The 12,876-nt window shown below is 39.4% G+C and overlaps 1 protein-coding gene across 38 annotated transcripts in view; it reads left to right on the top strand.

Annotated features, from left to right (window-relative positions):
• NEB (nebulin) overlaps positions 1-12,876 on the top strand; it is a 229,531-nt gene that overhangs the window by 177,710 nt on the left and 38,945 nt on the right. For all 38 annotated transcript variants that reach the window (XM_067026027.1, XM_067026025.1, XM_067026024.1 and 35 more), the window contains 10 exons: positions 2,366-2,470; positions 3,183-3,287; positions 3,703-3,807; positions 5,883-5,987; positions 6,143-6,247; positions 6,900-7,004; positions 8,014-8,118; positions 10,422-10,526; positions 11,944-12,048; positions 12,724-12,831. In XM_067026027.1, the coding sequence (XP_066882128.1) occupies positions 2,366-2,470; positions 3,183-3,287; positions 3,703-3,807; positions 5,883-5,987; positions 6,143-6,247; positions 6,900-7,004; positions 8,014-8,118; positions 10,422-10,526; positions 11,944-12,048; positions 12,724-12,831 (1,053 nt within the window). The remainder of the gene's footprint in view (positions 1-2,365; positions 2,471-3,182; positions 3,288-3,702; positions 3,808-5,882; positions 5,988-6,142; positions 6,248-6,899; positions 7,005-8,013; positions 8,119-10,421; positions 10,527-11,943; positions 12,049-12,723; positions 12,832-12,876) is intronic.

Raw genomic sequence — 12,876 nt, 5'->3', positions numbered from 1 at the left:
TGGTCACAAAGCACAGAGGTGATCTCCCTGTGCTATGCAGCTATCTAATTTACATTTGATAGTGTGTATATGTCCCTGCCACTCTCTCACTTCGTCTCAGCCCACCCTTCCCCCTCCCCATATCCTCAAGTCCATGGATCAGGTGAATTTGAGAAACACTGGCTTAGTAAAAAGCTTGATGGCCGAAAGTTCAAGTTACTGACTTTTGACTTGTCTTTAAATTGTGCAGATTCTTGACACATATATATCTGTAGTACTAGGAAGCAGAGATGTTGTCCCAAGGAGTATAAACAATGCATACCTAAGTACAGGGGAAATACACTTCAAAGGGAATTGTAGAAATGGCATGGGAGAGGTGGGTCTTAGTTCCAGATTTAGTTCCAATTTGTTGTGTGACTTTTTCTAATTCACAACTTTAACACCCTAATTTCCTGAGCTAGAGAATTGGACTAGGTAATGATTTGGGCTTCTTTTAGCCATAAAATTCTATGATTTTGTCGATTTGATTTACTCAAAAATTTAGCCTGGGAGAAACAGTAAATTTCTGTTTTATCTATCTCCTTTCTTTCATTGGTAACACCAGAAACAGCCCTAAGCAGATGAGCTATATTTTGTTTCAATTTGCACTTGTATATAATTTAGATGTAAAGAAATGGACACGTACATACATGTGTGTATACATATTATTTATTTCCTACGTTTTATCTGTTCAACCAGTATTTTTATCCGTGATTATGATTTATTTGTTATCCATTTAGACTTTCTTGTTTACCTCATTATATTAAATATCCTCAATATTTATTAGAGGACTACTGTTTTTCAGATCTTCTATCGAAATATGAGGTGATAAAAGAATGATAAAATTGAGCTCCTGCATTCCATGGGCTCCTAATCTCTGGGAAGAAACAGACATCAATATGATAAATGGTATCCTATAGGAATGATCAAGACAGTATGGACTCCAGGAGTTCTCCAGGCAGATAAGAGTGGGAAGAAAATTCTAGGTAGAAGGCACAGTATGGGAAATTGGCCATAATGAGTTCTAGAAACTGGGACTAGTTTCAAATATCACATGGAGAGTGTGGAAGACTGTTGGGAAATGAGACTGGAGACATAGGATAGAAGAAGCCCAGTTATGAAGACTTATGGGTGATATATTAATGATCTTGGACTTGCTGAAAAGTCATTGATGGATTATTTCTGAGCAGGATAGATCTGAACATTAAGATCTAATTAGATCTGAACTCTAAGAAAATCTCTTTCTTGGACTTGTGAAAGATGGGTAAGCCATGTGAAGTGTCCAATAGAGGATTTGGGAAGGTGGTTTAGAGGCTCTTAAGGATGTGTAGAAAGAAACAATACCGAAGCCTGAACTAGGGCCATGGCAGTGGGAAAGGAGAAGGAGGTCAGATTTAAGGAGTATCACAAAGTTAGGAGCCCAGGATTCATGACCATTTTGATGTGGGAATGAGGGAGAAGGGGTCTAGGATGACTCCCCAAGTTTCTGGCCTGCATGACTAGGATATCAAGGAGCCATTTACCAAAATTTGAAAACCATCAATCTCAAACTGATGGTTGAGGTCCTGGGTAGAGATGAGGTTACTCAAGGAGAAAGTATAGGGTAAAAGGGGCCAACACTTAACTCTAGCTAATAGCAGCCTTTGGGGGAGCACAGAACCATAGAAGGAAGCTGAGGAGTGCCTAGAAAGATGGGAGGCCCCCTAGGGGAGAATGGGGGAATGGAAGGCAGAGAACAGAGTTCAGGAATGAAATTGCTGAGCAGTTACAGTTGCTGCAGAAAAGCATTCTAGGATGTAGCAATTGTAATTGTTCGTGGTAGTCTTAATGCAATTCACTTCATTGGAGTGGTTGGGTGGAAGCCAAACTATTGCCTTGTGAAATTAATCAAAAGAGAGAAAAAGGCAAAACACATAGTTTGCTTGGTTGTGAAAGAAAGGAAAAAGGCCATTGGCAGAACTTGGAAAAGGCTTAATGAAGGGAGGGACTTGGGTCTGTTAGCAGAAGAAGGGGGAGGACTGGAACATCGGGAGGGTTGAAGATATAGAGAGGCAGAGGGTAACTGCTAGAACAGGGTCCTAGAAGGGACAGGTGAGAAGGGAACAAGAACACAGCAGGTGGCTTGGAACTTGGACTGGCTGCAGAATGTCTCTAATTTTGATACAAGGAAAAAAAGAAAAGGAAGGCTGAGGAGGTTAAAAAAATGTATTGGTTTATTGGACAGAAACTGAGATTGCTGCAGTGGGAGAGGCCCTGCTTTTTCTCTAAAGTAAGCAATAAAGGCATCTGCAGAGCATAGAATGTGTCAATGAAGCAGAAATGATGGTTATGACTGTTTTATGTCCAGCTGGTGTACAGAGCTGCAGGCAAGAAGCAGAAGTCAATCTTCACTTCAGTTCCTGATACTCCTGATCTTATAAGAGCCAAGCGAGGGCAGAAGCTTCAGAGTCAGGTAACATTCACACATGAAGATTCATAAACCTGCCACAGGGGGTGGTTCTGTGTGCCTGACCACTCCTGTCAGTAGCAGACCCTCACACTTGGTCGTCCTGATGCAACCTCATGCCCTTTAACTTCAAGAAGCTGTTTTCTTTGGGGCCGTCTTCACTATGGTATGTTTCACATGAGCAGGTTATGAATGCCATGTCTTCTTTTCTAAGTTCTATACAACTTTAGTCATTGCATGAGTGGTCTGTGGATTCCAGGTGGTGAAAATAAATTTTTTAATTCATTCCATAGGACCTGTATTTTGTCCACAGATAAATGAAACCACAATTCATGCATCCAGGCAAAAATGAAAAAAAAATATGTTGAAGCCTATCAGAATCCTCTCATTCTTCTATCAGCATTTTTTATCACGTGGATTTAGACTAGACCATATTCAGCAGCAGGAATGTTAGATGACTGGAGCGCGTATATGTGTTTCCTAATGTGAGACAGAGGGAGAAACAAGTAAAGAGAAGCACACATAACAACAACAACAACAAAAAATCAGGACAGTAACAAGTAGACACTGCCCTCCCACCTTAGGGTTAGAAATGAGTAAAGAGGACTGAATACTAAATAAGGGGTGTATTATCTCTGTAACATCTGATCCCTGTTCTTTGTTTTTAGTTTTTATTGGTGTATAGTTGATTTATAATGTTGTGCCTATTATCATTTAGTATCTGTATGTTGAACTTGCCACCAAAGAGAGACCACATCATCATGCTGGAAACCAGACCACAGCCTTGAAGCATGCTAAAGACGTGAAGGACATGGTCAGCGAGGTAAGTTGGGAATTCAGCACCCAGGCACTGGGCTAAAGAAACAAATCCTTTGTTAAAACCTTCACCTGCTTGGGAGTTCCCTGGTGGCCTAGTGGTTAGGATTCGTTCACTGCCATGTCCTGGGTTCAATCCCTGGTGATGAACTGAGATCCCATAAGACATGCAGCGTGGCCAAGATAAAAATAAATAAATAAATGTAATTAATTTTTTAAAAAAGCCTTCACCTGCTGCCTCTGATCAGAGAGCTCATTTCTATAAGTTGTGCTCAACAGCATCAAGAAACAGAAGGCAGAGCTATTCTCCTAACGAGCATGATCCAGTGTGTCCCTAGGCTGGATCTGTTCCATGGTTGTGAATTGGGAGGGATGAACACACTTGAACTTAAATTGCTCTCTCTTCAATCTTTATTTCTTAGAAAAAGTACAAAATTCAATACGAAAAGATGAAGGACAAGTACACGCCAGTTCCAGATACGCCAATCCTCATCAGAGCCAAGAAGGCTTACTGGAATGCCAGTGACGTATGCACCCCTCCCTTCTTTCTTCATTGTGATGGGGCAGCTGAAGTGGAAACGCCTAAGAAGCATAAGATATTACAGTCATATCCATAATTTAAAGTCCTGGCCCACAGTACAGATCAGGAAAGAAACAAAAACACAAAAGCCAAACAAACAGACACAAACAATACCATCTGGCAAAGTCGCTAAGAATAATGCTGAGAGATGCTGAAAACCTACCGCTTTTCTCATTGCTCTTCCAAGCAAAAATATGACCCTTTCTTCTAATTCTTTGGTGGCATTTCCTAGCGATACTTGATGTTGCTTATCCATAAAATGTTGTTCTTGGAAAACAGCCAAACACGGTTTCAAATCCTGATGCTGTGATTTGCCTGCTGTATGACTCCATATAATTTACCTAATTCTTCTGAGCCTCTTTTCTTATATGTGAAATGAGGATAAGAATTGTGATAATTAAATTAGACTAAACAAGATAACAGATACATGTTTCTAGCACAGTGCAGGGCTCTTAGTTGACACTCAGAAAATGTTTGTTCCTCTCTTCTCTTGATCACCTAAATCATGTGAATGACATGTTTGTTAGAATTCAGAGGGACAGACTTTCATTTCCCATACCACGTGATCAAGGACAGAGTGCCTTTCAATGGTAATGAGATTATCTGTTAATGAAGATATGAAATGAATCAACCCAGTTAGATGGCCAGTCCTTACCAGTTTTGTGTCCCAGAGCCTAATTATGACTGCATTGCACCTATTACCAGAACCAGGATCTCTGGAGGACTGGTTGGGACTTAACCCAGCCAAAAGCTCAAGCAACCCCCTCACCCTCAACTTAGCAACATAGCTCTAGGATTTCTAGCATCTTAAGTGGTTACAGTAATCTCTAAGCAGAATTGTGAAAGTGTACAGCAAATTGGAACAGTATCTTAGTTCTGTAATTTTGTCAGAAATTTTCAGTTGCAGCAAGAAGGAGTCTGCTAGTTGGAAGAAGACCATGCCAGTTTGCTTAAAATATAAGCTGAAAAAATTATATGTTACCCTCAAAATCTATTTGCTAGGATAGTTTTTGTCTTCTTGTGACATCCCCATCTTGATCACTTCAAGGTTACTGTTGAATATTAATTTGAACCAAGCTTGCTCTACATCACCACTTCTCAGGGATGTCCACACAGTGAAATTGGCCCCTGGAGTTCATTATACGCCACTGGACAGCCCTATCCCCAGGGCTTTGTCAGTACCAATACTGGTAACTCTAACCTTTGAAATAGTCCAGCTGGTATGTGGCATTAAATTTAACCTGTCTACCGTGGCTATCCTCACAAGTAGAGCTAAAGGATCTTAGATTACCCATCTGAAAAACAAAGTTAAAGGCCTCCTTCACTATGTGTTTGCTCAGCTACCCAAAAAGAAAAGATTCATTCGAGATTGAAAACGGAGTGCTCAGAGAAGTACTCATTTTGTGTAGATGAGATGAATCTCTATGATATTCTTAGGTTAAAGTCAGAGCTGTTGACTTTTGAAATAACACAAAGATAAAGATTGAAAGGAAATCAAATTTTAGGACTGCTCCATGGAAAAGGCACTTTAATACTAGGAGTTAGAAACTAAATCTTTCTCCTTTTTCCACGTACATTGGTATGTCTTGGGCTCAACAAAGTTATGCTTTTTTTTTTTTCTCCTCCCAAATGAGCTTTTTGTCTGCTTGTTTTACATTTAAATAAACTTTTAATTTTAAGTAGTTTTAGATTTACAGGAAAGTTGCAGCGATAGTACAGAGAATTCCCATATAGCCTATACCCAGTTTCCCTTGTTGTTACCACCCTACAATACCATGAGACATTTGTCACAAACCAATATTGATACATTATTATTAACTAAACTCCACACTTTATGCAGATTTCTTTAGTTTTCTCTGAATGTCCTTTTTCTCTTCCAGGATGTGAAAGAGGTTTTTAATCTCTCCCAAATTTATTCAAAGGAAAACATAAGAGATAAGACTCAGGAGAGTTCGAGGTTAAACAAGCTTAGTTATTTAACTTGGTAGTTCTTCATAATCCATGTGCTTTTCCTCTTTCCAGCTACGCTATAAAGAGACATTTCAAAAGACCAAAGGGAAATACCACACCGTGAAGGATGCTCTAGACATCGTTTATCATCGCAAAGTCACAGACCACATCAGTAAAGTACGCCCCTATATATTTCTACTTGTTTTGGGCTCAATAACCCACCATAATTTTTAAAAGTAGCTTCCCTTTCCTAAAACTCTCTGGAGACAAATGGCCTTTTTTACATTAAATTTGGGTAAGACATTAAAGCTGTCTTTGTGCTTTTACCACAGATAAAATACAAGAAGAACTACATGAGCCAGCTGGGAATCTGGAGGTCCATTCCTGATCGCCCTGAGCATTTCCACCATCGAGCAGTCACTGATGCAGTCAGTGATGTGAGTCTTGAAATCTTCTATTTTTACATATAAATTAATATGTCCACATGACTTAACGAAATCAAACACTGCATAAAAACTGGTTAAACACGTGACTAAATTTTAGCTCTTGTGTATGGATGTTTAAGTCATAAAGCTCATTACTAAATAAGTGAGCTTCAACTCAGGAGACAGAAAAACATATTCAAATTTATAAACCTAATTTTTCTTCTAAATGTGTTACCTCATAATACATGGCTGGAAATGATATATTTCATGTCAATGATAACCTATTTTTGAGCAACTTTAGAGACAACTTCATGACAATAAAGCAATTAAGACACATGACAATGCTTATTTAGAAAGAAATTTCAGCTCTTTATATGAAAATACAGCTGCCTAGCTAATGATATACTCTCTAGGCAAGTATGCCTGTTAAATTTGAATTGCTTTACTTGGTATTAAAATGAAAAATTCCATATGCAATACAGTACACCATAAAGTGAGCAGAAATCAGTATTATAGGAAATGTCTCTTAAATAATTATTTCAATACTTTATTATTCTATATACCTTAGTGGTCAGACCTTCTATTTGTTCTACTTGTATCGATCCTAACATACTGCTATTTGGAGATAGGTACTTAAAACTCTTTGGTGATATTCTTCTCCCAGGTAAAATATAAAGAAGATTTGACCTGGCTTAAAGGCATCAGTTGCTATGCCTTTGATACCCCTGACTTCACTCTGGCTGAAAAGAACAAGACTCTCTACAGCAAGGTATATATCTACTCAGGGGTAACGGCCACATCCATGAAATGTACTCCAGTGCCCACAGAGAGAGAGAAATAGTACTGAGGAAACAGCTTCTCATATTTCCATCCCTATCCTTGCTTCTAGACCCTACAGTTGGAGTATATACTGCATTATTCACTCTACTCAGGAATTATTTTAGTATTGGCCTCATTGACAATAGTAATCATTTATTTACATCACTCATTTGAATTTGATAAAAGGCCATCTCAGTACAACTCCTCATGGCTCTTCCAGAATTTCCTAATATGTCTCTGGGTGATTTGATATGGAAGTAAATAGAAAGTGAGATTATTTTAATCTACAAACTTGATGTGTGACTTGAAGCAAATAACTTTGTTTTTATGGCCTCATCTTCCTACTTATAAAATAAAGCAGTTGGATTAGCTTCCTTTGAGTTCTAAAATAGAAGTCAGCAAACTTTTCTGAAAGGTTCCAGATAGTAAATAGTTTACACTTTGTGGACCACATTCATTTTGTCACATATTCTTTGTTACAATCCCTTAGTACTATATAAAAAAGTTTTTTCTTAGTTCATGGGGCTATTTAAAAACAGGTAGTGGTCTAGATGCTAGCATACCCCTGCTCTAAAATATTATGATTATCTGATTCATTACTGGAAAACTACTTCCAATTAACGGACTAAAAACTGCCTTCGAGCGCACATGGAAATACATTCAAAGTAAAATAATAATCACTATAAGTATTGAAACAAAGAAGAAACTGATTTGGATTTTTATCCAATATGGAATATAGATCTGTTTGACATCCATTCAATGAAAGTATGTATTTGGGGGCTAATTTTTAAGACATTGAGGTGGGTATACCCTTCATTGCCTTGGGAGCCAGAGTGTGTTCAGTAATTATTTGTTATCTCTATGAATGAATTAATCACAATTGTATACAATAAATGGCATGTCTCATTCTTAAGATAATCACAGCATGCTCTCAAGTAACCATGTTCTGTTTTCTCTAGTATAAGTATAAAGAGGTATTTGAAAGGACGAAGTCAGATTTCAAGTATGTTGCTGATTGTCCAATCAATAGGCATTTCAAGTTTGCAACTCAGTTGATGAATGAGGTATGTATGACCTGATCCAATTGAGCCTATTAGCGTCCCTTAAGAAGTCTATAAATGACATTTGATTAAAACCCAATACCTAAAATGACAGGAAAGCTATTTTAGTGTTGATTCAAGATTACACATTGGGAAGGCTCTTATAATATCACTATCTGATGAGCTCTGCATGAATAAGAGCAAAGGAAGGGGCTGTTCAGAGTGGAGTGAGGTCCCCACAGCCAGCACAGCCTCTGCTCACACTTAGCACAGGGCAGCACAGCCCTTTGGGTGAGGAGAGCAAAGAGGTAAAGGATTTTGTTGATTCTTAGCTGAACTCCCTTCAACAGGGAGTGTATAGGATTCTGTATAGAGTTGGAAGAACCAGAAGTTCAAAGTTAACTTAGTATCCCTTACCAAGGCACAGAAATGGCAGCCCTAAGGGGTTAGTTGTGATTCACGCCTTCAAATGTATTGCCATTGTGACTCATACATTGGTGCAGAGAAGTGTCCATTTGCACTCAGAATATTCCTTTACCTTCTACCCAGTTTTTCCTGGAACTGTCTTTGCAATAGCTTAAGGTAAATTTAGCTTAAAATGATGAAAGAAGCAAGCTATGAATTAATGTATGTATGGATGGTTTTTACATTTAATTTCCTATCTTTGTATTTTCCACAGATTTACATAAATTCAAAAACAATGTTAGAAAATTAGTAAAATGTGTCAGAAAATGAAAATGTAGCCAATGGTATATTTATTTCAATATATAACTTTTTTGTTGTTTTTATTGTTTATAAATTTGATTTAGTTTATTTTCAGTAGATTTCCAGGTGGGATGACTCTGAAGAATTACTGTTGGTAGCTTCCTAGGAAGACAGTCTTCATATATTTTGTTTCTATTTTTCTAATTCACGAAGGATTTCCAGGTCTCTTTTATAATCAAATAAATTAACTAGCATATTAGAATGTGTTCATGAATATGCCTTTTGACTCTCACAGCCTAAAGTAGTAAACCTATAGCTTGTCAGTGGCTTATTTTATTTTATTATTATTATTTTATTATTATTATTTTTTTTTTTGCGGTACGCGGGCCTCTCACTGTTGTGGCCTCTGCCATTGCGGAGCACAGGCTCCGGACACACAGGCTCAGCGGCCATGGCTCACGGGCCCAGCCTCTCCGTGGCACGTGGGATCTTCCCGGACCGGGGCACAAACCCGTGTCCCCTGCATCGGCAGGCGGGCTCTCAACCACTGCGCCACCAGGCAAGCCCAGTGCCTTATTTTAAATACAATGTAAGATGTCATAAAACTTAACATTGCTAGTGACATCATATGTAAAGACGGAACATGTTTAGGTACAAGGGACTTCAATTTTGATGTTATAACTAATCTAGTCCAAGCCCCAGCCTTCTCCAGGCCATCTTCCTTTGCTTAATTCTGTTCACCTCCCTATTTTCATTACCCTGGATGCTTTGGGAGCCCACCTCTAGAAAGGACATTTTTCTGGCTCTCTGAAGTATCTTGGGACATTTGTGTATAGCCTTGAAGTTGTACTCTTGCTATAATTTGATATGATGTTTGAGCAGAAAAAATACAGAGCTGATTATGAGCAGCGGAAAGATAAATACCACCTGGTAGTGGATGAGCCTAGACATCTGCTGGCTAAGATCGCAGGCGACCAGATCAGTCAGGTACTGTGATGGGGCCGCCTGGACGGCCAAGCAGGACTGTGCTCCAAGTTTTTCATGAGATGTCGTCCCGTCTGTTGCAAGGATGTCATAGGTTCTGCCTATGATATTGGGATGTTCTGTTCCAAATTATCTGTCTAGCCACCCAAAGAGCCCACGAGCTCGTTGAGTGCGCCAGTCCATGCTCTGTGTCCTCACGTGTGCTGTGGTGACCATGAGATGCACAGCTGGGTCCTCACACCCTTCATCCTTCAGGAGGGCCTGTGTGTAAACTGCAGCTGTAAAGTGCAAATTAAGGTGCAAACGCAGAAACAAAGAAACAAATTAATGGAAGGAAAGAAGAGAGAACTCCTTACTGTGTTTTTCTCTTTCAGTGATGTCACCTTTCCTATAAGGCAATTTTGGTGGGACTGGCTCTATTATTCCCCATTCACAAGGGCTGTGGATGGTCAACTGCAAATGTCATGCACCCTGCTTGGCATTTTAATGCATTTGGCTGTCTTCACCCACACATACACGTGAGAACACAAAGTGTGTGTGCCTACATCTCTTCACTCAGAGGTGATCAGGATATAGAGCTATGTTCTTTTCCGTCTTCACAAGTCTCTTTTGTGCTTCACTGATCTTTGCATGAACAGAGAAAATATAAATCTAGTGCCAAGATGCTTCTGAAACAAGGATGTAATGAAATTCTGCGTCCAGATATGTTGACTGCCCTCTACAACACACACATGTGGAGCCAGGTAATGTCTGATGTGATGCAAAGAAGAGATTTAGAAGCCTTGGGGGCATTCACTTCTATGCTTTCCCTGATTTCCTTCCCTGGCCCCCTGACCAAGCTGGTTTCACATGACAAAGCTGCATAAATATTCACTCCTTGTAAATGAACTCTGGATGTGGCCAAGTGTGGTGCTGTAGCAACCAACATTTGTACACCTTCTGACACTTTTGGAATTCCAAGTACTATTAACTGAGACTATTTCAAAGTTTTTCAAACTTTTCCAAATTGGTATAACTTTATGTTTTTCAATATTTGCCCCGAAGAAGTAGATTTCTTAGAGATTGAGGATGTTAAGTAAATTTGACGGTATTTAAAAGATGTGAATATTTAATGTTTTCATCTAATGTGTCCATTGCTCAATAATGACTACACTGTACCATTTTGGAGAGATGAGGGTGACAGCGCAGCTCTTTGAATATTGTGCATATTCATGACCCCTCTTGAGTTTGATGCTGAATTTGCTAGGTTATTTCCAGCACATCTGTCCTCACACACCCTTGTTAACAGCACTGATCACCTTGCCTTCCTACAAGGTCAACTGAAGCACACACCACCACCCTCCCATCATACGTTGGAAGGTAAATTTGAAGCAGCAGAAGACGGTGATAATTGCTTAACTACCAGATACGATGTTAATAAAAAGCCATTGTTCCCACACGCAAAGAAAGTTTTTAATCAGTCTTTTGTATTAGCAACTTGTTTTATCACTTTAGTTTGACATCAGATCAACACATGAAATGAGGAGGATGAGGTCTTCCTATGAACATTCTGTTTGCCTGAACTTTTACTTTGGTCCCGATATGATCATCAGATAGTTGTGCATGGAATTTTGCTGTGCTCTCTGTGTCTGTACTGCTTGAAACCGCTTATGTGCATGAAAAAAAAAAAATCATGACTTGAAAATTTCAAAAATGAAAGTCTTTAAAAATAACTACTTCAAACTGTATGTATTCATTTTTTTATCTGTTTCATTTTTGATGTGGAAACATACTTAAGAGATCATATATATTCGATATAGCATATTGTGAGTGAATCATTACTTGCCAGAGTCCAGAGAACATGGGTCTAGTCCTGGCTCTGAGATTCACTCCATATTTGCCCTTAGCTCATACTCTTAACCTCTCTGGGCCTCAGTTTCCACGTGGATAAAATATATGGAATATATTTATTATTATTTGCTCACTCTATTATACTATCGCTATCAAATACAGATTTATATAAACATTTCCAGTTAAGAAAGCATGGCATCATCCCGCACATCTATGGCTTATATAACAATCCTACTCTTTGCCGTGGGACTCTCTCAAGAGGAAAACTAGAGTCCCTGAAAGCCCTCTCTTCTACTTCAAGTTAACGTGTTCTTCTCTTCTACAATTTAGATCAAGTACAGGAAAAATTATGAAAAAACAAAGGACAAGTTTACCTCAGTTGTGGATACTCCAGAACACCTACGTACTACCAAAGTCAACAAACAAATTAGTGATGTAAGTACAAGAAACACTGAATGGATTTTTGGCCTTGGGGTGGGGGCACTTGCAAATGTGGAGGGGCATTTTAGATGGTCACAATGTTTGGAAAATTTTTTTTTTTGGCTGCATTAGGTCTTTGTTTCTGTGCCCGGGCTTTCTCTAGTTGCAGCGAGCGGGGGCTACTCTTCGTTATGGTGCACGGGCTTCTCGTCGCGGTGGCTTCTCTTGTCATGGAGCATGGGCTCTAGGTGTGCGGGCTTCAGTAGTTGTAGCACATGGGCTCAGTAGTTGTGGCACGCGGGCTTGTGGGATCTTCCTGGACCAGGGATCGAACCTGTGTCCCCTGCATTTGCTGGCAGATTGTTAACCACTGCCCCACCAGGAAAGTCCCTGTTTGGAAGATTCTACTGCCATTTAGAGGGAGGGAGGCAGGGACAATAAGTGTCCTACTATGCTCAGGACTCTTGTTTTACAGTAAAGAATTGTTCCAACCAAATTGGCAGACACTCCATTGTAGAGGCACTGGAGCCTTAGCAGAAAGCAAGAAAGCACCTGTTGAGTTTATGGAATTCTCTTTCCTTTATGTACACTCAATGACAACAACAATGTCGCCTTTATATGTTTACACTATGTTACAATGTCGATTGAGATACATAAAGTTGTCTCTTTCTGCCTTTTCATCTCCTTCAGATACTGTATAAGTTGGAATACAACAAGGCCAGACCCAGAGGCTACACCACAATCCACGACACGCCCATGTTGCTGCATGTCCAAAAGGTCAAAGATGAAGTCAGTGATGTAAGTTACCAGGACGGCTTTGCAGCCCCTCTCACTTTGGCATCT

This window comes from Kogia breviceps, chromosome 2 (assembly GCF_026419965.1).
Source record: "Kogia breviceps isolate mKogBre1 chromosome 2, mKogBre1 haplotype 1, whole genome shotgun sequence".
Taxonomy (NCBI): domain Eukaryota; kingdom Metazoa; phylum Chordata; class Mammalia; order Artiodactyla; family Physeteridae; genus Kogia; species Kogia breviceps.
The sequence above is the reverse complement of the archived record's forward strand: the minus strand, read 5'-3'. Positions and strand labels throughout refer to the sequence as shown.